The sequence below is a fragment of the Nannospalax galili genome, unplaced genomic scaffold (assembly GCF_000622305.1).
Source record: "Nannospalax galili isolate Female #2095 unplaced genomic scaffold, S.galili_v1.0 scaffold763, whole genome shotgun sequence".
Taxonomy (NCBI): domain Eukaryota; kingdom Metazoa; phylum Chordata; class Mammalia; order Rodentia; family Spalacidae; genus Nannospalax; species Nannospalax galili.
The window spans coordinates 2,347,440-2,372,232 of NW_008349451.1; the positions used below are offsets into that span (position 1 = coordinate 2,347,440).

General features: G+C 46.1%; 1 protein-coding gene across 7 annotated transcripts in view; it reads left to right on the top strand.

Moving 5' to 3' along the window:
- The window catches only part of Ccdc91 (coiled-coil domain containing 91), a 210,600-nt gene that overhangs the window by 138,479 nt on the left and 47,328 nt on the right, over nucleotides 1-24,793 (top strand). For all 7 annotated transcript variants that reach the window (XM_029570285.1, XM_008846905.3, XM_008846909.3 and 4 more), the window contains 3 exons: nucleotides 8,263-8,355; nucleotides 8,440-8,508; nucleotides 10,972-11,148. In XM_029570285.1, the coding sequence (XP_029426145.1) occupies nucleotides 8,263-8,355; nucleotides 8,440-8,508; nucleotides 10,972-11,148 (339 nt within the window). The remainder of the gene's footprint in view (nucleotides 1-8,262; nucleotides 8,356-8,439; nucleotides 8,509-10,971; nucleotides 11,149-24,793) is intronic.

Consider the following 24,793-nt stretch of genomic DNA (forward strand, 5'->3'; position numbering starts at 1 on the left):
TCTTACAAAATTGGCTGTACATTTTTAGGTTTACAGTTGAGTTAATACAGTTATACAATATTGTATTCAGTATAAACCCTATAATACATAAAATTGAATGAAGTTTTAACCTTTAAAAAAATCCATTTCATTTTAAAATATTCTGTTAATAGAATATTTTTTTAAATTCCTGGGAATGAGACTCACAGAGGACCAACAGTTTAAGACTCCCAAGTGAAGCATCAGGCCACTTCTTGAGGAAGCCAGTGTCAGCGTCCTGGCAGTCCTGTGTCCCTCCCTCCTTCACTGTCTTAGAGTGAATATTTATGTGTTCTAAAATTCATGTTGGAATTTAACTCCTAGTACAGCAGTGCTGAGTGGCTGGACCTTGAGGGGCTGGGTGTGCTTAGTGCCTTAGAGACCTGGGAGCAGGTTTGGCCCTGAAACAATTCCACCAGGTGAGGACATTGTGTTCAGTGATTATTATGGGACCAGAGATGCTGGACCCTCAACTTATGTGACAAGTAAGTTTCTGTTATTTATAAATTTCACAGTCTGTGGTATTTTGTTATAGCCAGGCAAATGGGAATAAGCTATTGCTAAACTGTGATTCTTGCTAAGAGCTTTCTTACGTACACGGAACATTTACCTCCAGAGCCCACTTGAAGGTCATCATTAAACTGAGGTCCTACTGTGCTGTTTAAGCATGCGGATGGAGTAGGATTGAGATGCATTTTCAAAAGCTATTTCACTTACAAGTGGTTGAAACAGAAACACTCTGCTTAAATTTCAGAGTGTGTCAAATCCTTGCATTTAATAAAATGTAACTATCTAAATATAGAAACCACATCTTGGAAGCAGCCTGCCTTGTGCTGTGGGGTCGCTTATGTTCAGTGGATTTCTCTGCTCCCTCTGGGAAGCAAAGACTTGTTTACATTGGAAGGACCTATTTGCTTGCACTTTTCTGTGACTGAAGTTGATGTGAATCTGCTCATGTCGCTCATGGTAGGCTTTTTTTTCCTCCCAGTATGAAATGTGTTGATGTTATTGCCTTTGTGGCAGGGACTTTAAGTAGATATAATCTCAGTTTGTCTTCATTAGGTTTAATGCATTGGCCCTAAATGATGGAATATCTATAACTCTGTATGTTAAGACATTTAGTAAATTCACATTGAGTTCATATTAAGTAGATGTATTACGTGAGCTTTCAAGATTATCCTTCGAGATCACTTGATCTGTGCAGGGTTAGGGGTGTCAAGGAGACAAGGAGACGTTACAGGATCCACACTACACACAAGGCTGACAGAAGTTCACAAACACTGGGAACTTAGATTGCTGCGTACCTGAATGCAAGCCACCAAGATCAAGATCCAGTGGTCTAAAATAGAGAAAAGCTTCCACATGTGATTGGGATTAGATCTGTTTGCTGTGTGTCTGTAATTTACATTCCAAGGAAGAAGAGATGTTTTACATTTCTTTTATACGTTCAGGAATCAAATAAAAACCACAGAACCTCTATATTTATATTTGAGTCTACACTGAGCATTTTTACTTGGAATAATTCCCTCCAAAGAGGGGTGGCATAGCCTTCCGAGCACCTTTATTTTAGATTAAACTTGAAAAGGTTGTTTTTGACACCCTCGCAAGAGTTAGAATTTATTTCTTCAATTATATAACTTGATGACACTTGTTATATCTTCACGTAAGATAAGTATCTTAAATTTTTTACTAAAATGCTACTGCAGTTTTGAGATGCAACGTAATGCTGAAGCAAAATGTAAAAATCTCTTCTTGGATGAGGTTTGCTGGGATGAATTTCAGTTAATTTTCATAACATCTTTTTATAGTGCCGTAAAGCCAAGTCTCGTTGACCAGAGGCGCTAGGCCTGGGAGCGCTCACAGCTTTGCGCTCTCCACAGCAGTTAGCCCTCAGCCAAGGCTTTAGCTGTCAGCTGACAGAGACAGAGCGAGGCTGGGGCCATGGAACTTCCGTGCCGCCCCCTTCCTTGGCTGCATTGAGACAGATGTCCTCGGCCACAGAGCCTGCTGTGACTACTGCCTGCAGCCTCGTAACCTGTACCTGTAGCCAGTATGAAGATGGAGCGGTTAGTGTGCCAGTCAGAAAACTAGACAATAGCTTTGAGTTGGATGTAGATCTGAGTCCATAGACCATTTACAGAAGACAGATTTTTCCCAAGCTGGGTGTGGATGAGCTCCGTGGCACATACACAGCACAGCCTGTGGACCAGTGGACCAGGTGTCATCAAGTGGAACATTTCCACCGTTGAAACTAAGAGGAGCTGGGTGTCGTTCTGAAATGCCAGCATGTGGGAGGCAAGAAGCCTCCCAGCCTGATCGCCATAGCAGATTCCAGCCCAGCCAGAGCTATGTAGCAAGTCTGTATTTCAAAAGATCAAAAAGGAAAGGAACCAACAAGACAAAAGAAGAAACAGTAGAAGGGCCGGGGCTGTGGTGATAGCTCAGCTGGTTATGAAGGCTTTTGCTGTGCTGGCCGAGAACCAGAGCTCTGATCCCACGCACTCATGTAAATGCTGGGCATGTGATGGCCCACCTGTAATCCCTGTGCTCAGGAGGCAGAGACAGGATGCTCACACAAGCTGCCTGGCCAAGCAAGCCAAGTCAGCAAGTTCTGGTTCAAGCGAGAGACCCTTCCTGCGTGTGAGAGGTAGGCAGCTGGTTTCAAACTTCTCCACGCACGTGCACATGGGAACACTCATATACAGTATACGTAGACCACACACACACACACACACACACACACACACACACACACACGGAAACACCCATATACAATATACGTAGACCATACACACATGAACACCCACGCACAATGCACATAGACCACACGTACATGCACACACATGTAAATACATACAGTGCACATAGACCAGACACATGTGAACAACCATGCACAATCCATGTAGACCAACCATAAACACATACATACATTTGAACACTCACACGCTTTGCACATAGGTCACAACGCATGTGGATACCTGTACAGAATGCATGTAGACCACACACATACACAGACCCATACACAATGCACATAGACCACACACACATGTGAACACGCATATATACGTGAATATCTGTACACATTGCACATAGGCCATACATACAGATGAACACCCAGACACAGTGAACTACACCATACATTAAGAGTCTGGGATGGCATGGTGGCACACACGCATGTGACCCTGGAATGTGGGAATGAGACAGGAAGAGCACAGTTTTGAGGCCAGCCTCGTCCATAGTGGGGACTGTGGCTCTGCAGCCCTGAGTTCACCTGCTGAAATGACTGAAACCAACATTGACCATCAGGTGGTACGTGTGTAACCAGGAGACCCTCAGACACTCCAAAATGGCACAGTCATTTTGAAGAAGTACTCGGCTTCTTCTGACTTAAACATAGATCTTCTAACCAAACAATTCTGGGAAAACGGCATGTCTAAAATCCTGCTTCGTTTGCAGTAGACTTGGTAGATGCACTCTGGTATATTTATACAAAAGAATTCTGCTTTTTCATAAAAAGGAACCAATTACTGATACATGCAGTTAACTATGTAGACAATTTAGAGGTTTTGTTTTTACAGATCCCAGAAAGCCACATCCGAGCAACTTGAACCTCATTAGAAATATGTGATGCTGGTTCTAAAGTCCTAATGTTTTGGATTTCAGTAAGAGATACTTTAAAAGTTATTTGTCCGCCCTCTGTTACAAAGAGTGTACCAGCATTCCTTCCGAGGCTGTTATTAGTGAGTAGCATGCTTTGTTTATGTTGTCACAAGTGTCACAAGTATGTCAGTTCTTCAGGAATTTCAAGCATTTTTGATGACCAGTCACATTAAACAAATTCCATCACTTAGTTCTAACGGCACCAAGAATGTGAACACAAAATGGAGGTTCAGACGTTTGCTGTGCACCCAATAGAGAGCTTGCTCTGAGCCTACAAACGGTGCTAACCAGTTTCTGTCTAGTGGAACATGAGGCTTCTTAGGAGACATGTCTCCACAGTCTAAATTAAACCAGAGAAGATTGCCTTTATTTCACTTACAGACATGGGTGATATAAGACAGCTTGCACAGTTGTGGCTTGAAACTCTTTCTGAAGGTTTATCTTTAAAAAGTTGTCACCTGGTCCATGCCGTGATTGTTCATTGTAGATTTCTTGGAGTACTAATCAGTGAGGTATCTAAATGCTGGGTGATCTGCCTTTAAGAGTTTGTTGGGGACGGATGGTTTTCCTCTCCGTCTAGTTTTTGTAATCTTTTACTCTGTTGCAGTACCTTTAAGGAGCTACTTAGGGGGCTGGGGGCTGGAGGATACACTGTGATGGCAATAGAGATGTAGTTTTGGAAGTTAACCCTAACAGCAACAGACCAGGACAGGAGGAATGTGTGAGGGAAACCTTGAAAGTGAAAGAAGCCGTCGGGGGAGGTGAGCAGGGGTCAGTCCACTGAGACTCCTGGACACCTGTCCACCCTCCCTGTTCCCAGACATACCACATTTCCAAGTTGGAATGCAAATTACTCAACATCTGTGGTATTCCTAGCGGGTTCCCAGACGCTGTCCAGTCAAAAATGGCAGCTATGATTGCAGCCTGTCTGTAAAGTGACTTGGATATAGAGAGGCGTGCTGCGCTCAAGTGCTCTTCTAGCCTTTGTCCTCTGAATAAAGGAAGTGAGTAGTGGGAACAGGAAGTGATTCTATAGTATTTGAGGAACATTCTGAAAGGACTTAAATAAACACGTCTGTGACTAAAAGCTGCAAGTCGGGAGGCGTGCTGGACAGCGTCATTCGCCAGCTGACACTCCTGGGTGGAGGGAGTCTCAGTTGAGGAGGTGTCCTCATTGACATTTTCTTAATTGCTGAGTGATGTGGGAGGGCCCAGTCCACTGTGGGCGGTGCCACACCTGGGCAGGTGGTCCTGGGTAGTATAAGGAAGCAGGCTGGACACTGGCCAGGGGAGCAGCCAGTCAGCAGCGTTTCTTCATGACCTGTGCCCCAGGTTCCTGACCTGAATTCTTTCCTTGGCTTCCCTTGATGATGGGCCTTGCTTGTAAGCCAAATAAACCCTCCCCAAGTTGGTGCTGGTCAGTGTTTATCACAGTAACAGAATGCTAACTAAGGAAGTGAGGCTCAGGGGGAAACTTCTCGTTACTTTGGTAATGATGAGGAGTTAGTGCTGATGGTTACTGATACTGTTGATATTACATGATTGCCCATGTTAATAATGCGTATGTAGGCTGTGACTGCGGAGGAATTCATTCAAGGCCTGACAGGGAGCACACCTGAGGAGAACATGGGCTACTGAGCAGTGAGCAGTGATCTGGAGCAGTTACTTCACCCACACGTGTAAAGCCCAGTGTGCTTGAGGCCCCGAGGAGATCAGCCATTCCTGAACCAGCAGCAGTACTTTAAGTACAATTGCTTCTTTCAAATGACAGCATCTGTTTTTGTACAGACCAGCCCAGAGTTTGCCTTCTGTGACAGGGTCGTGTGGAATTAAGACATGTCATTCGGCATGCGTGTTCTGAACGTCATGTGGTTGTTGTAGCTCGTGCATCCTGTTTGTCTTTAACTCTCCTTAGACTGTGGAGGAAACTTGGCTCACATGTCATTAATTACTTAATGATTTCCATTAGTTTGACTTGTTGACATAAGACTACTTTTCAAGGAAAAGCTGTTTTCAGAGTTATTTATGACTCTGGAAAGTTTATTGTGGTTCTTTTTCTAATTCCAGAGCTTCCATTTATTGAGTATTTACTGTTTACCAAACCCTCAGTAAGCCCAAACTGAGGAACTTTCATCTCTGGAGAATTATGTTTACTTATTTTAGTATGCGTATGTGTGGGGGTTTATGTGAGTGTATGCATGATGTTCACGTGTGTGTGGGCACCGGTGTATGTGAATATACATACATGTGTGCGTGCATGTGGAGGCCAGAGGCTGCTGTCCAGGAGCCTTTCTCCTCCACTCTCCGTCTTACATATTGAGGCAGGATTTCTTATTTGAACCCAGAATTGGCCTGTTCAGCTAGTCCAGCTGGCCAACCTGTCCAGGATTCTCTTGCTCTGAGCTCTGGGCTCACAGTGTGGCACCACGTGGCCCAGTGTGTACGGAAGTTGTGGCTCTCCATGTGCTTGGTGGCAAGTGCTTTGCTGAGTGTATGACCTTCCTAGCTCTATTGTTTTCAAGTGTTGGCCTTTTTTTCTCCTTCAAAGTATTGTTGTTGGATTTTGTGTATTTCAGACACAGCATCTTAATCATTTTATACCCTTCCCGCATCCACACCCTCCCATACCCCCCCACCCCAGACTGCAAGCATTCTGTCACTTAGGATGAGGTGTATTGAGTCAAGTTAATGTACCCAGACATCCCTCAGTGCAAGTTCGTCACTAGGGTCTCGTCAGCCTGTCTAGAGTCACTTCTTTAAAGAAGATCAGCTCCTCCTCACCCAGCAGTAATCAGCTGTCCAGTAGTTCTTCAGCTAAGCTGGGGCCTGCTGCCCCTTTGCCCAGTTCTGTGCTGGGTTTGTCTGCTTGAGTGTGCGTGGGTCCTGTGCATGTTGACACCATTGCTGTAGGTTCATATGAGCAAGGCCCCAGGAGCCTGTAGGGCTTTGTTTCCTTATGGTCATCTCACTGTAGCCCCAGCTGGCCTGACACTGGCCATGTAGACCAGACTGGCCTTGCTCTCACAGACAGCTGCCTGCCTCTGCCTTCTGAGTGCTGGGATTAAAGGCATGCACCACCATGCTCAGCTGAAGCTGCATCTTTCACTGTGATTTTTATTCTTCAAAAATAAGAAATTCAAAGCAGCCTTATAATTTTAGACGGGAATAATAGATTATCTTAACTAGATGGGGACTCTGGTCACTTTCTTCGTACACTGCCTTGCCAAGAAATGTTTTAAAACAGAACAACTTTTAAAGATGTAAAGGTGTTAGGGAATTAGGGAATATAACCGTGGTTTAAGCTGGACATGGTGGCGCACGCCTTTAATCCCAGCACTTGGAAGGCAAAGGCAAGTGGATTTCCATGAGATCAAGGCCAGCCTGGTCTACATAGCTAGTTCCAGGCCAGCTGGGGCTACAGGGAGACCCTGTCCACAAAAAAGACAAATAAATAAATAAGTAAATAAACAAATAAATAAATAGGTAAATGCGTTTACATTTAAAGGAGGCTTGGAAGTTCCTGGCACTCTGAATGTGCATGAGGGAAAAAAATGTCTTACTTTTGGTAACTGATGGAAAGTTTATGTGAAGAGAAATATAGGTTTGTTTTTAAGGTTGTTTTCACCTCGGAGCAGGATTTCAAAACAGTACCTGGCTCAGTGTGCATAGGTTGGGGCTGAAAAAGTAGAATATCATCAGAAACCTGCATTGAAACGCCAGGCTCATGGTTCCTTGATCACTGTGTGGTGTTGCTGGAAACCTCCATTCCAACCCCCGGCTCATGGTTCCTTGATCACTGTGTGGTGTTGCTGGAAACCTCCATTCCAACCCTAACCACATGGTTCCTTGATCACTGTGTGGTGTTGCTGGAAACCTCCATTCCAACCCTAACCACATGGTTCCTTGATCACTGTGTGGTGTTGCTGGAAACCTCCATTCCAACCCCAGGTACCTGGTTCCTTGATCACTGTGTGGTGTTGCTGGAAACCTCCATTCCAACCCCAGGCATGTGGTTCACGATCACTATGACGGTTCTCTGTGCATTGTAATGAAAATAAGTATGGGTTCTGCACACTGAGAATTCCATATTTCTTTGATTTCACAAATTCTGTTTTCGAAACTTGTGAAACCTTAGAGCTAGAAAACCAGTTGTCTTCCATGGACTTCCAACAGTGAGTTACCAGACACACAGAATTTCCACTGTAATGGTTGTTCCTCAAGCAAGCAATTGGGTTTTCTGGGGTGTGATCTGATGCTGCTGTTGATGCAGAATCCTAGCCATTTTAGGGAGAACTTCCTCTAGATTTAATTTTATACAAAGACATGTCATGTTCTGATAGATTTCTCAGTATGAAGTCTTTCTGAAGTTCGATCATCAGTCACAGACTTAGCTGACCTTGAGAGCTTAACAGCATCTACAGGATGACTAGAGGAAGGTGAACTCGGTTTCCTGGGTCCTCCGCCTTTAGCAGATTGTCCATCATTTTGTCCTGTAATCACAATATCATCTGGGGCAAATGTTCTCTGAGTCGATGGTTTTCTATCTCAGGGTCATAATCATGGCTTTGTCATCTTTCCGTGCAGCATCAGAGGCTCCTGGAAGTGCTCGACACCGAGAAGGAACTGTTGAGAGGGAACATCCAGGAAGCGCTGGCCCAGCAGTCTCAAGAGCAGAAGGTGACGCTCCACAGAGCTCAGAGTGTGTGAGGAGGGTGTTCTCTGCCTCTAGTCACTTCTCTCCAACTCTCTTCCCGTTCACAGGAAATACTGGGGAAGTGCTTGGAAGAAGAAACACAGAGGAACAGAGACATGCTGGAGTCGGCCGCGAAGGTAGCCAACCCTAGCACGTGGCATTGCACGTCAGCTCAGTAGCAGTGGGCTCACGATAATGAACAGCGTTTCATTGTAGAAAAGTTCTGTTCTTCTAATTTTTCCCTTCATCTTAGAATATGGCCATCCATCATCTCTAACATTATGAGGGCAGTGAAACGCTTAACAGTAAAATTAATTACTTAAAAATAGGTACATTGGGACACTGATATCTGCCTGGTACTGGATGGCTAGATAGACAGACAGACTTAGAACATTAATGTTTTTAAGTGATTTAGGATTAAGTTTAATAATCCTATCAAATATATACTATCACCATGTCAGGGTGGTAATCCAAGAATTACCATGATCTTGTCTTTTCCTTAAGAAACCTACAGTCTGATAAAATACAACATACATCCAGAAGGAATAATGAATTAAATCATTATGGTTATGTAAACTGCATGTCTACATTTTAAAATGGCTTTAAACAGTAAGTTACCTGTGAAGTGAGACTTAAAAGTAGCTAGCCTGCTAAGCCAAGTTGGGATTTGGGTCTGTAGCTAAGGAAGACCTGTGGAGCTGTGGAGCAGAGGTGGACATTGACATCGGATTCAGGGAAGTTGGAGGCAGCAAAGGCTAGACAGGGGAAGGATGAGTAGCTGGCGTCTGGACAAGAAGATAGACCAATGGAGTGTGGAAACTGAGGTGGACGAGCAGGGAGTGGAAGTTAGTTATCACGCATGTCAGGTATGGCTAGTGTCCCTGTTCTGAACAGGAGAGCAGCCCAGGGACGGAAGCCAGAAAATCCAGCTGTTTCTTTGAAACAGAGTTCAAGGAATTTAAAACAAAAGTTGCAGTCTGTTTAGTTCCAGCCCTAGGGGGGTGGCAGGGAGCAGAGGCAGGAGAATCTCTGAATTCTAGGCCAGCCTGGTCTACATAGGGAGTTACAGGCCAACCAGGATTATATAGTGAAACCCTGTCTCAAGAAACAAAAGTTACAGTTTGGACAAAGCATTATCTGAGTCCCAGCACTTAGAGAGATTGGAGTGAGATATTTCCTTTTCTTGTGCAAGGAAATGTGTCAAAACCTGGAAAGGTTACTTGACTCAGTGAATCAGTTATTTTCCATACAGCAAATGTTTAAAAATCATCTATCAGTGAAGGAGTCTTTGAAAATGCAACAGAGAATTATAAAGCCATAAACCAAAAAGACACATTTTTACTTTTTGCACATTACTGCAACTAACCTTTAAGACCTACCTTTTGTCAGATTTTAGTGTTCATAAAGAGTACCTACAGTTACCTCAGCTGCCTACTAAATATACCTCCTTTAAAAATAACAACACATTTGTGTGAGACTGGGTATTTTTAATAGGCTTTAACCCAACAAGACATGGTTACACCTTTATTTAAGACAGAGGCAAGTTTAAGAATCAAAGTCTGCTCTGAAGTCTGTGTTAAAGAGACAAACCAGTTTACAAACCCATAGCAGTCGGTGTCTCACCTCTTAAAGTTTGGAAACATGAGTGCTTTTCATGAGGCATACTCCTTGGTAGTATAAAATACATTTAATGTTACTAACTGTAAGTGACTTAATGTGAGGTACACTCCTGTAAACCTAGCACTTGGGAGGTAGACAAGGAGGATCAGGACTTGAAGGCCAGCCTCTACCTCATCTCAAGTTCAAGGCCAGCTGTAAGCCATATAAGATCCTGTCGCAGAAAACCAGTTAGTAGGGGCCACAAGATGGTTCAGTGGGTTAGTATACTTGCCACCAAGCCCAGTGACCTAAGTTGGATTCCCGGGACCCATGTGGTGGCCAAAGGAGACCCTCTGGTTGTCATCTTACCCCCATGTGGTGTTGTGACATGTACCACACCCCCCACCAAAATAAGTCACATGGTAAAAAAAATAGAAAAATAATTAAAAATTTTTACTTTCTTCATTTGGATTTCTTTCCCAATTTATTATTTTACGTGTATGAGTGTTTTGCGTGCATGTATGTAAGTGTGCAATGCCCGAGGAGGTCAGAAGAGGGCATTGAATCCCCTGGAACTAGAGTTACAAATAGTTCTTAGCCACCATGTGGGTGCTGGGAATTGAACCCGGGTCCCCTGTAAGAGCAGTCAGTGCTCTTTACCACTGAGCCACCTCCAGGCTTTGATTCCAGTTTCTGAAGCAGTGAAGTCCTGTGTCCAGGCTTTTTAACATACTCGGTAATCTTAAGATTTTAAAGGGATCCTCCGAGCATGAGGTTTGATATCTGCTGCTTTACGCTGAGGCTTGATCTCCTTAAAGTACAGAAACACCACAGGGTGAGAAGGAAAGTCTGTACCAGAAAGAGGGTTCCGTGCTAAGCTGTTAAGATGCATAAAAAGTCAACATTAGAACCAAGCTGTGTGGGTCCTTTTGTGTCTTGGTTAATCTAACCAAGCTTGTTTTATTCTAAGCTTCTCTGTTTTGTCCCTGTTTGTTTTGAAGCTTGAAAAGGAAGCGGTGAAAGACGTGGTCATGAAGGCAGTAGAAGAAGAAAGGAAAAGTCTGGAAAAAGTTCATGCTGAAGAAAGGGAGTTGTGGAAGACAGAACACGCAAAAGACCAGGAGAAGGTAGCTCAGGCCATCCAGATGGCTGTGCAGGAGCAGAGGAAGATAAGTCAGGTCAGTAATGCCGGCCCAAGCCAGTTCCCTGACTCCTTGGAGGTGAAGAAGCCCAGCTGTTGTTCTGTGTCACTTGACGTCACTTTAGTAGAGGGCTATTTTATTTTTAACTCTAATATTTCTATTTTGAACTAATTTTTAATATTTCAGTTACTTTTAACTTTCTGGTATTAAGACATCTCATAACATTTCAGCCATTTCCGCTGCTTTCAGAAAGGACAGACTACACTGGCATTTCATTATCCAACTGCGTTAAGCCTCCTAGAGTCATTTATCTTCTCTTTCCTCTCCTGCCTTTAATCAATTAATAAAAATAATTTATTTAGATAGAGAAACAGTTCAATTCAAATAAATAGAGCCTGGTCTACCCAGGCCAGATCTGGCTATAGGAAGACCCTGTGTTAAAAACAACAAAAAATCAAACCAGTTGTCTGATATCTGTCTATATGGATCAGCATCTCCTACCCACAGTACTGCTGTAGATTCCTGACCTGAACAATGCAGACCTCTTTCCAAGTTTCATTTTCCACAGTTGAACTTTACCTGTTCTGTTTTATGATGATTCGGGCTTTATGTAGGCAGAGATACTTCAGTAAATCTGCTTTAAAAGTAGATATAAAAATCCAAAGGATAATGTGTACAGCTGACACATATAAAAGGTGACCTGACAGATTAGGTGGGACCAGCTGGATGGCAACACATCCAGACTTCTGGGCTGTCCCCCTGGAAGGGGCCTCAGTAGTTTCAGAATCTACTGAAATTAAACAGAACTGCATATATGTGCAGATTTTTTAGCAAGAATGATTTATACTTTTATTAAATTGTCAAAAGAATCTTAATTAGTTCATGGACCTTTTTAAAAATTCAACTAGATTCCCCTTGCTTTCTGAGCTCTCTGTGTGAAGTGAATTGAATTGCAAATAGATTAAAGTTTTAAATTACACATCTTATGCATTAAAAAGGGATTAGGCAAATATTAGCATTCTTCGCAAGGAAGAGTCTAAGCAGGACTGTTAGGAGAGTAGATTGAGTACCACCACAAATGGGCTTCTTAAAGGTAGTGAAAACATCAGCAAAAATAACCCAGATCAGCCTTTTCCAAAGGCTTGTAACCATCCAAATGTTTATACAAGAAAAAAGTGGTTCAATGCACTAAGAAGAGCCAGCTTCATAAAATTTTGGCTTGCCCTTTTCCCATTCCCATCTTTAAGCCTACTGTATGATGGGTTTAAATGTTAGCATTAACTCTGACACCCCATGAGGTAGGGGAAACACAGGGTTCAGAGCTCCACAAAACCCAGGGGTCTGGAGAATGGTTGCTGTCGCTCCTGGAAAGTCTTGGTTTGCAGGGTGTGGTGGTGTGAATGAAAATGTCCTCCATAAACTCCAGGTATTTGGACATTTTGTAACAATGTTTGGGAGGTTGTAGGAAGTGTGGCCCTGCTGGCTTTGAGACTTCTTAAGCCTTGCCAGATTTCCAGTCACTCTCTGCTTCCTCTGCCTCTTGGAAGATGGGATCGCTGTACTTTCTCCTCTGGTACCTGCAACCATGTCTCCCCCACCATGACAGACTCTAACCTATTGAACCATAAGCCAGGTAAGCTCTTTCTTCCCTAAGTGGCTTTGGTCGTGGTGTTTTATCATAGCAAGAGAAAAGTAGCTAATACAGGAGTTGGTTCCAGGAGTGGGGTGTTTTGTGGAAAACCTGACTGTGTGAGTTTGGGGAGGAATGTGGAAGACTTTGGAGGTTTGGAAATGCAATTGATTGCTGTAAGCAGAGCCAAATAGGCTGTTGTAGTAAGCACCTGGAAGAAAGCAGTGCTGAGAACAATGTAGGTCCAGACAGAAACAAGCACCTGGAAGAAAGCAGTGCTGGGAACAATGTAGGTCCAGACAGAAACAAGGACTGATGCATCACCTGGGCTATTTTGGCAGAGTCTGGCTGGAATCTGCCCATGTAAGATCTTGCCTGAGGCTAAATTGAAAAGTAATGGACTAATTTCTTTGGTGGAGGAAATTTCAAGACAGCCTAATGTAGAAATGGTGGTGTGGTTATTAATGGTGAATGTTACGGAAATCTACGATGAAAAAGAGTAAGTGGGACAGAAAGAAATGCAGAGGGTAAACAGCACTGGGAAGATTAATGGAGCCGACATGTGCTGAAGGAGAGGCCCCCTTTGGTACTGCGATTGACGCCTTCAGGGAGGGGCCTAGAGATGTGCACTTAAACAATGAAAATAGTACCTCCGTGGCAAGACCACACCCAGCTGAGCCGCCAGCTTGTGAAATTCTAAGGCATTTTCTCCTAGAACACTGCAGCCCATAAAAACCTGTGGCTGGTGATGTGGATGAAGCAGGCAGGGGTCTGTCCCAAACTGGTGGATAAACTTGACACTGTTGTTCCCATGGTGCTGGCTTTAGAGGCATGAAAGACTAAGTCAAGGGGTCATCAATTCTTCCTCCGTGATTTCAGAAAGCTGCCAAGGCCAGGCAGCATGCAGCAGGGGTGCTCCCGCATAAAAAGGCCCTGACAGGCCACTGCGTGACGCTGTGAAGGTGAAGCCTGTTTGGCAGTGGAGACCCAAGAGGTTTCAGATGCCAGAGCCATGAGGTATCTGCCAAGAGAGCTGCATCCTGGGAGTGGTGCCAGCCCAAGGGAGAGTTGTGTGTCACACACAGTAAAGCTGGAGAGGCTGAGCCACCTATGCCCTTTGGAAGTGAAGTCCCAGATGGACATGGAACTGCTGGTTTTGGTGTTTGCCCTCCTGGTCTTTGGTCTTGTTTTGGTCTGGTAATTCCTCACTGTGCCCCCGTTGTTCCCTTTTTGAATGGTAGTATGTAGTCGATTCCATTGGGTGTTGGAAGTATAAAATTTATCCTTTGATATTACGGGGCTTACAGTTAGTGATTTCCTTGAGTCTCAGAAGACTTTGGACTGTGGACTTTTGAATCATATTGAGACTGATAATGACTATGGGGACTTTTAAAGTTAGACTAAACACATTTTGCATGTTGTGTGGTCATGCGCCTGTGGGGGCTGGGGATGGAATGTGGTAGTTTGAATGAGAATGGCCCCCCACAGGCTCCAAGTGTCTGAACATTTTGCCCCCTGTTGGTTGTGCTGTTTTGAGAGGTCTTAGAGGTATGGCTGTCCTGGAGGAAGCACATCACTTGGGGTTAGGGAGTTAAGCCTTGCCAGGTCTCCTGTCTCTCTCTGCTTCCTGTGTCCGCGTGATGATGTGCTTCCTTGGCTTTCTGCTCTGGCCACCTCTGCTGCCACCCTGCCTCCCCCTCCATGATGTACTCTTAACCCTGTGAACCATAAACCAAATGAACTCTTCCTTCTATAAGTTACCTTGTTCACAGTGTTTATCACAGGAACAGAAAAGTAACATGCACAGGCTTCTTTTAAAAAGAATACATTTTTATTACTGTGCACAATGTATTCTGTACCCACCCTTCCACTCCTCCCCGTAACTCCTCCCAGACCCACTCCCACAAGAGCCCTCTCTCCAGGGTGTTAGTCAACAAATCAGTGTAGTCAGCAGTGGACTGTCATCTTTTGGTAACGTTAGTTGTCCTGTAGCAGCTTCCCATGGACATTTTGCTGTGTGTCTCAATAGCTGTGAATCAGCATAGGCATGCTGTTACAGTTTCTGGGTGCTGTTACAGGTGCTCGGTTCCCACTGTCCACAGCTAGACCTGTTTGATCCTCTCTGCAGAAGCTCTGCCTGTGGTCTCCTCTTCCTGATCCCCAGTTTTTACAGTAAATATTTTCCATTGCGTTCTCTTAGTCGTTTTATGTCACTTCATTTTACTTTGATTTTCCTGTTCATGCCAGGAGGTAATTCCTTCTGTCTTCTACTTAAAAAGCTTTTAAGTTAATTTTAGCTCTTAGTACTGGTTTTGAAGAAATGTTGTGTTTGATTCAAATGTGGCATATCTTTCTACTGTATGGTGTTAACATAGACTGATGTCCTCAGGACAGATCAGCCTTACATGTCTAGGTTCTATGTCTGAATATCGGTCTACCTGAAACTGATGTGTTTGAATCCTAACCCCATAAGTGGGGGTATAGAGAGGTATGTTGGGGTCTTAAGGGGTCATGGGAACTGTGCATTCCTAAAGAGGTGCACGCCCTCATCAAAGACCCCCCAGGCACCCGGCCCCATGCACACACGAGTGTAATGCGCCCTATGTGACACAGTGGACTCACACCAGATTCCACAGCTGCTGGGCCCTTTGATGCCACAGCCTCAGAACTGTCAGAAAGAAATTCCTAATGTCCATAAGACACCCAGCTTCTGGTATTTTCTTCCAGCAACCTGGACATAGATGCCAAGCTGATGACCTTCTTCCTCCCTGGTCTTGAATAAGCAAGTTTTAATGCAGAGGAAGGTTTTCTATGAGTTTGAAATATTTTTCTTGCTTGCTTCATTTCTGTTTGGATCACCTGCTTCCGTTTTCTTTCCTTTGTGTCGTTCAGGTCAATAGCACTAGGTGTCTTGTCAGTGTTTCTTACTTGGAATTAGGAATTCCTTGTTTATCATGACACGGGAAAGGAAGACGTGGCGGGTGGAGGTGTAATGTTTGAACAGTTAGTGTTAAATGTCTCTGTCACATTCCTTCATGAAAATTGCATGAATTTTGGACAGCTTTGAACTGGCAGTGGTAAGGACATCCTTGAATGTGTCTACATGAAGTGGCTCAGCCTGGCCCTGGTTTCTGCCGCCTTCTCAGACCTGCCTGCCCTCAGCTTTGCTTGCATGCCTAGCTCCTTCCGGATGGAGCTTGGTGCTCCTTTGTTGCCAGTAGAAAGTTTTGGAGTCAGCATTGATGATGAAGTCACCGGCCAGACCTGCCACCCCAGACACTCATACCGCTTCTTCCCTGCGTGTTCAGAGCTTAGAACGTGTATCGCGTCACAACTACCCACGTGTGCAAAGCAAGTGAACTTCGTAATATTTACAACAGTCCAGTGGCCAGTCGGACAGCCCTCTGTCCCTGGAACTTGCTCTCTCTACACCTCAGCTTGACCTTGTTAGCAGCCCCCTCCCCGGCCTCCAGCTCTTGGACAGCGCCATCCTGCACTGTTGTATAGGTTCAGCCTTCTCTAGCTTCTCTGTCCAAGTGAGATAGGGCAGCCGTGTTCGTCCATCCGTCCGTCCGTCTGTCTGTCTGTACTTAGCACCCTGTCTTCCTCCATGTCACAAAGGGGCTGAACTCCTTTATGGCCAGATAATGGTAATGCGTGGAGTGGTGTCACACTTCTCCATCTGCTCATCCATCCGCCAACACTTTGCTATTTCCATTGTGGGCCATTGTGAATAATGATGCAGTGAATAAAGACATTCTTCTGTTGAAGATCCTGTTTCCTCTGACTCTTTGTAGACGTGGGATAGCTGGGTCCAGGGACAGGCTTTAGAAGTGCTTCTGAGGGTTGTCCACAGGAGCTCCCAAGTGACGGTGCCACTACGCTCTATCAGTACTCTGCAGAGGTTCCCGGTTTTCCACCCCTGGACATACCTGTGGCCTGTCTACTTACAGTAGTCATCCTGCACGGTGAGGCTTCTCCTCTGAAGGTCGGTGCCTGTGGGCCATTTGAACAGCCTCTGAGCACTCTACCTCCCTGAGCTGCTTTCAGATCTCTCTTGTTCTTTGTCCGGGACATTTTCACGTTTATCTTTCTTTCCTTGAGAGGAGGGGATTGAGGAGGCAGGGGATGTCTGTGTGTCCCTGGCTGGCCTGGAACTCAGAGATCTGCCTCCAGAGTACTGCAGTTAAAGGTGTGCACCACCATGTCCGGCTGCATGATTGTCATTCCTTATGTTTTGAGTTTGTGTGTCAGCAAAACCAACTACCTTCTCCACCGTTGTTCACCAGTCAGCCCAATCAGGGCTCAGAACAGCCTTCGAGAACCCCGTGCCGTGTTTATCCTGCCAGCCCCTTCTGTCTGGGGCGTGTTGTGTCACATCAGTGCCCCTGGCAGCTGAACGGAAGCCCGTCCCTTTGGCTACCCTGAAAGGTTGGAGCCTAGGTGCCACTGTCCTCCTCGGCAGGAAGCTGTTGAGTTTTCTGCACTAAGCAGAGTTCGGCCAGTAGACTGCTCACAGGTGAACATGGTGCCAACCTTGTCCTCCTGGCGTCAGGCCTGCAGAGCTCTCCCCACCCTGTTCTGCTGAGACAGAAGCCAGTGCTGTGGAATGCCCAGAAGGATGGGTGGGATATGCAGCCCACCACCTCTAGCCCCACAGATGCTTAAACCAACATGTTGAATGTCGCTGTTGGGAAGGGACTGTGGTGATGGTGCAGCCTGGAATTCCCATCTGCTTTGATGTGGCTGACTTTGTGTTCACCTAGAGGAAAGGAGCTTCTCAGTATGTGTGGCTTCTCGAAAGGGCTTGTTGGATCTGTGTTCATGGGGAGAGATCATCAGGCCTTCTTTCTCACATCTTACTGACATCATCTGACTTAACCCTGTCTTGATGGTTTTCTAAATTCCCAGTAGAAAGGGGAAAATAAGTTAATAAATGCACTTAGTAAAATGCTTTAGAAAATAAAATTATCACAGGTGTAAAATGCAGACTATTACAAAAAAAAGACATTTATAACATAACATCCAGTAAATACTGTTAAGGATCAAGCTTTCTGGAAGATCCCTTCTGTGAGTCAGTGTATTGATCGCAGAGTTTTGTTGTTTCTGAGACAAGATCTTGTGTATTAAGCTGGCATCAAGCTCACTGTGTACTCAAGGTTGACCTTGAACTGATCCATCTGCCTCCACCCTGAGTGCTGGGACTACAAGCAAATCCACCCTACTTCTCATCCCAAATTTTAAACTAAATTTCTATGCATCATTTTGTTAATTTGTCACATTCCCTGGGGGCAGAAGGGGGACATTTGGAAAAAGCACTGCGTTATTACAAACTGATTTTGAAAAAAATCTCCTATAAGTTTAATTAATTGTAAATTAATTGTGTGGCTGGGCCAGGAATATGATTTGTGGATAAGCCATCCCTGGTTTGTTCTGATAAGAACCTGAAACCCCGCCCTTTCATTGTGTGCGCACCCTGCAGTGCCATAACTGAGTTTTAGATTCATAACTGATGTCCCTGTTGCACCTTCTGGGGGAGCCCCGCCAGTATGAAGTGTTGCAGAAATGGACAGGGTAGTGTCCTGTCACAGCAGGAAGGGATGACGGACGATGTTTCTGGTTCATTCCAGTAACTCAGTTCTCTGTGGTGGTCTAGGCAGAGCAGCTGCTTTAAGGACTTGGGGAGGGGGGTGGCCTGGAGGAAGTGGAGACTAGGAAGGAGCTGGTGGGATTCTGAAGCCAGTGAGCTTTCAGTCATGGCCGCCATCGCTTCATCTGCCAGAGAGCCTCAGGCCTGCGCTTCCTCCGGGGTGGGAGCTGCTTCTTTCAGCACAGCCATGTTGTGGGGGCAGGTGCTGTGTCACCCCGTTGTGTGTTCTGTGAGCGTGTGCATGGACATGCATATATCCATGTGTCTAGACTTGTGTGTGCATGCATGTGGAGCACATGTGTACATATGTATTTGTGCACATGTATTGAGCCTATATGCCTGTACATGTGTATGTGTGAACATGTGTGTACACGCATGTCTGTGCGGGTGGGTGCATGTCAGTACCTGTGTATATGTCTGTCTGCATGTGCGTACTGAGGGCATATCTGTGTATGTGTGCATGCATGTGTATACATGTTTGTGTACATATGTGTGCGTATGAGTGTGTCTGCAGGCATGTGTATATGAGTGTATGTGCACGTGTGTATGCATATTCATGTATGTGCATATGTGCACATGTATGTGCCTCACTGTGTATGTGCCTTCCTGTGTGTATGCCCTGTGTGCATGTGGAGACCAGTGGTCAACCTTGGGTGTCCTTCCTTCCTCAGGAACCACCTTCTTTCCTGCTCTTGCTTTGCGTTCTATTTTTTTTAAGCTATTAGTATTACTGTTTTTCTCTGTGGCCGGGACTTTCCCTGGGACCTGGAGCTCTCTGATTCGGCTCAGCTGACCAGTTTGCGAGCACAGGGACGCCGTCTCTGCCTCCCTGGTACTGGGATCACAAGCCTGTGCCACCACGCTTTGCTTTTTCTGTGGGTTCTGGAGCCCGAACCTTTGTGGCCCTGCAGCCTGGCCTGGTCACATGGCAAGAGCTTTGCCAGCCGTGCCATCTCCCCAGCCCCTCCCTCCCATTGAAGATACAGAAGCTCAAGGTTATAGAGGTTCTGCGGCTCTTAACTGCCGGTGCCCGGTCACATCCAGAGACTTTGCAGTTTGCCACCCACCCCCCGCCCCAGTTCTCATTGTAATACAAAGTATAAGAGTTCATCTTGGACAGGAATAGATGACTGTGTAAGAAAAACCTTAGGAAGGGTGATTTTCATTTTATTCATTCATTCTATAACATTTGCTGAGCACCTGCAATGTGTTGGGACCTCTAGAAGTTTTTTGGAGCACAGAGCTGACCAAAGTACACATGTCCCTCAGCCCTTGTGAAGCATGAGCTGTTTAGAAGGAGCTGCAGTGAAAGAGACTTTCATGTAGTGGTGTGGGCTGTAAAGAATGCTTTTAAAGGATTGTACTGGCACAGTCATGGTAAGGCAAGTCCTTGAATAGGAAGGAAGCCGACTTGAGAATCTACGTGTCTCACATGGTGCCACCTCATGGAATCCCAAAGTGGCAGAGTGCCAGGAGAGAAGTCAGCCAGTAGTTGCCAGGGTCACAGGAGCTTGTCCTGGGAGATGGAACTGTTTCTAGTGGAACTGTGGTGGTGGAAGACTTCCTGGTCCTAAAAGTGGTGTTGTCACAAGCCTCAGTTTGAAAAATGAGTTACTGTCAGAATAAGTTACTGATAGAACGTGATTTGGTTTCAGGTGCGGACTGCAGACTGACTGGTGAGAGAGGGTAGGGTTTCAACGTGATTAAAAAGTCAGGTTCATGGTCTGTGTGTCTGAGTCCTGTTGATAATTAGAGGGGTCGGGTCATTGTAAATGGGACTCAGTACACCCAAGGACGTCTTCGTCATACTGCACATACCTGCACATCCATGGCCATAGCTACCACCATCAGGGTAGCAAGGACATGGAACCCACCAGGCTCAGTCCACAGGAAAATGAGTGATGAGAATGCGGTACGGAACACGGTAGAGTTTTGCTCAGCTGTAGAGAAAAATAAAAAGACAAAAATTTCAGGAAAATGGATGGATCTAGAAAGTGTTAATATTAAACAAGGGGACCCAGACTCAGAAAGACAAAAGAAAGTTTGTGTTCTCACTTACATGTGAATCCTTGTTTGTGATGTATGATTGTAACTAGGAATAAAGGTAAATAAAGCCTCAATCCTTAGAAAGCACAGAGAGGAAGGGTAAAGGATGCTGAGGGGACCAGGAAGGGCAGAAAGAACATGTCGCATGACTGGGGGGCTGGAGGGGATGCAGAGGGAGAACCAGCTATGACAAACCCTGCTTGGAAATGCCATGGTGGACACCTTTTAGAGATACGATAAGGAAGGTTTGTGACTCTAGCTTATACTTTGAATGCTAATTTAAACTTTAAAAGAAAAACAGGCTGGGCATGGTGGCACATATTTTAAATCTCAGCACTCAGGAGGCAGAGGCAGGTGGATCTCTGTGGAATTGAGGCCAGCCTGGTCTACCTAGGGAGTTCCAGGCCAGCTGGGACTACAGGGAGATCCTGTCTCAAAAAAAAAATTTTTTTTTTAAAGAAAGAAATGTGGGTTTGACTAAAGATGTACTGTCAGCGTTAGAGGTGCATGTTTGGAATTAATACTATGTAAGCGTTGTTTACAGCAAAATAGATTTTTTTCTGGAGGAAAGGGGTCTCCACGGCATTCTTGTACGGGTTATGTCTACCTAGAGAGAATGCAGTTGGCTGCAGACCGACGTCTGATTGTGGAAGCAGTCTGGTACACAAGGCTGTATGTCACACGAATTGAGGGACAGTCAGTGCTGTCGTCTTCACCACGGTGCTACCCTTGTGTGTGGGGGTCAGAGCTTCACCCACCCTACAGGGTGAGCGAGTTTCCTGCACACCCACTGTGCTCCCCGTCCTGCCCAGTGGCAGAGGCCAGCACTCACTATGTCAGCAGGCCTTGCGAGGGTCTCTGGGAACAGCCCTTCCAGGGTCTGCGTAGCTGAGCCAGTTCGGAGACACAATAACCTAAAAACGAATCACAGTTTGTAGAAACTGGCACGTTCCTTTGGTCGCTAAGTCCAGTAGAAATGAGACAAAGGCAGAAAGACACGGAGTCAGCACTGTGTACATTAGCCCGAGTGCTAGACTGTGCTGGGACTGGGAGGCCGGCGGCTCACCACCTGTGCTCACACTGGCATCAGCCGAGGAGGTAAGGGCATGCCGACAACACAGCACCTACAAGAGCAGCCGTGTTTCTCACAGCTTACGAGAGATGCTTATGTCCAGGCTTCATCACAAGTTACAGCACATTGTAGTACTGATTGCAGCGTGTGCCTTTGTGAGCGGTTAAGAGGGAGATTTGAGGCTCGGGCTTACTCACTTTTGTTTTAATGTAAGTGAACATCTTTGCTGCAGGAAGCGGGGAAGTATGTTTAATCCACACCAGCGTACACAGAAGAGAGTGTTCATTGACTTCACTGTCGCAGCCAAAGTCCAAAAGAGTTCCGTGGACTCGGACACCAAGCCCTGTCAGACGCTGGAGACTTTTCGTGATGGCTTGTAACCACAGCCACTCTAATCTGGGGCTGTGTTTCCTCAGAAGCCACAGACATAATAATCAGGGCTTAAATTTTCCTGACAAATTGAGCATCACCACCTAGCCCTTCTTTTGAAAAGGAAATGACATTTCTGTCTTCGCTTTGCAAGCCACGTACTTTCCCAACCCTGACCCCGTTACAGACTGGGGTCTTGAGTTTCAGTTCATTCATCTCTTTTAGTTTTTGTTGACAATATTTGATAGGAACCTCATTGATCATAAGCAGAGACTGAGCACGTTCCTACTTGTTGAGAATGTAGCATTTAGAGACAAGCTCCCGGCTCCCCGCTCTGTGCGCAGCCCTTTGCTCCTCTTCTGCTGGGCCAGTCGCCCAGCTCAGTCAGAATCCACCTCCACCATCCCGTCGTCCCTGTTGACTCGCCATTTAGTTATCAGAAACTTCCCATTCTGCCTGTAAAGTAACCCTATAAGGGTCCAGTTCTTAGCCTGGTGTGGTAGTGTGTACCCGAGGTCCCAGCTCGTCCCAGCTCTTGGGAGGTGGAAGCAGAAGGGTCCAGAGTTCAAGGTCATCCTTGGTGACATATCGAGTTCAAGGCCAGCCTCAGGTCCATGAGACCCACCCTCCATAAAACAAAACAGTAAGCAGTAAATAAGATCATAATAAAATTTTATTTTCACATGGTAACACACACGTACATGCCCTCACATACTTATACACACACCCATACACGTACATGCTCACTCACACATGCACACACACTCCTGCACACATATACACTCACACACATATACTTTCATACACTCTCACACATACACACACTCATACACATACACAGCCTGTCACCGTTGCTCAGTCTTCTCATGGTTCCTTTGCCTGCAGACTCCACCTCTTGAACTCTGCCCCTTTCCACCTTGGAAACGAAAACAGAGTGCCGCTGTTTTACTTCAAGGTCTGCCCCACTGTGCTGCCCCCGATGGGGTGAAGGTCTGATGCGCAGCCCCTTGATGCACAGCCCCTTCTGTAACCTGCTCCCCAGCTCAGTGCTGACTTACAGGGTGTGCCTTGACTCATCTCTACCTTTAGCCTAGAATGGCATTTTCTTTTCATTCTGGAAGAATCCACTCTTCATGACTCAGCACTTTTGCCTTCCTGTGTAGACACCCCCCCATGCCCCTCGCTAATGAAATCAGCCCCCTTTGCTCCTCGCTGGTGCTGAGCGTAGCCCCGCCCGAACTCAGTAAGGGCCCGGGCCTCTGAGGCCTCTCTGCCAGGCACGAGCACCTTGAAGGCAGAGCCGAGCTTTGAACAGACGAAGAGGCGGTGGGGTGGTGCAGGGCCAGCTCTGCCTCAGGGACGGGCGTTCTGTGGGGCCTTGGGAACTGGTGTCAGCTGTTCTCCACTTCCTGGGCTACCATCCCGTGAACAGTCCACATCACCAGTTCCCACCACCACAAGCTGAGCATTTCCCCGTCTTTCCTGCCACGATGCACCACACCGATTCCCTCTGAAGCTGTGGTCCCAAACGCGCCTTTCTGCCCAGAGTTGGTTCTGTCCAGCATTTTGTCAAAGTGACACAAAGTAACCAGCGCAAGGTCTGTTCCAGAAAACTGAGGTCGTTGCCGAGATAAACCGTTCGTAGTCCCTCGGCGCTCAGAGCTGCTGGTTGGAGAAGTCTTAGCATGCCGTAAAGAGCCAGAAGGATCAGTGGAAATGCCAGAGTCCGCCAGCCGATGGGAACAGTAGACCGGGAAGGCCGTGCTCTGGAGGCTTCAGCTGTGAACAGGAGCTCTGTGCTGGACAGGACGTCAGCCGTGTTTTGTCAGTGCCCTGGAACTCTGGTGCCAAATTCTGACAAATGGGTAATGACAAGGGCTGACTGTTCCTAATGGATGATACAAGAGACAGCTGGAATGTGGCGTACCCAAGCGGAGAGCCTCCTGGATGCTTTCTGGAAGTTGCTAGAGATTTGACATGCAGAAACAGCACCTCCCAGCTCACACGAGGCAGTGAAGTCGGGGAGGAAGGACAGATGTTATGTAAGTTGATGGGCCTTTTCATATCCATGCCTAGTTGGGGCAGCGTGTGGAAGACCCGGTTTTCGTCTTCTCTCTCTGGAAACCCCTCAAATGAAGTCCCAAGTCAGAGTGGAGACGACTTGAGACAAACGTGCCTCGTGGCATGTGATGAAGATGAGCCAGCAGTGAAGGAAAGGTTCAGAGTCTGCTCAGTAAGCAGTGAAGTCCCCAGCCATAGTCCACACCTCACAGGAGACTGGGAGGAGCCTGAAGGGGGTCTGAACCAGGAGCCCCAACGGTGAGATGCAGATGCGCTCTGGCGTGGAGTGGGCAGCGGCCGGGAGGGTTCTGTGCTGGGAACGTTCCTTTCCCCACACTCGCCATCACAGTCCTCAGAGTGCCGAGAGCGAGGGAAACTGGAAGAAACTGGAAGTGTTTCTGAGGGATCTGGAGAGCCCAAGATGGAAGACCCAACTACACTGTTACCAGAAACGGCCTCAAGGAGACAAGCAGCCAATTGCTCTGCTGTTATGGTCCCCCCACAAGCCACCATGGGGAGCAGAGGTAGATGCCCCCTGCTTGTGGCATCCTACGTTGTAACACAAGTGGACAGTCAAGTATGAACAGGTACAGAAGGCAGAGAGTAAAGGAGATTTTGTGGAGATAAGTTGTTAAAAGCCATCCTTGACGTCTGAAGAAGTCTGCACCTTGAAACAAAGATGTTTCCAAGCAAAGGAAGAAGCACACACATTTAAGGTACGTCTGGAAACAAGGACTTCGGGTCAAAAGAGGGAGTTCTAGAAGTCTTCCAGGGAGGAGTGAAGACATACAGATATGGGAAGTACAATCAATCAGAAGGTGCTACAGCTTTATAGAGCCCTACAGAAATAAAA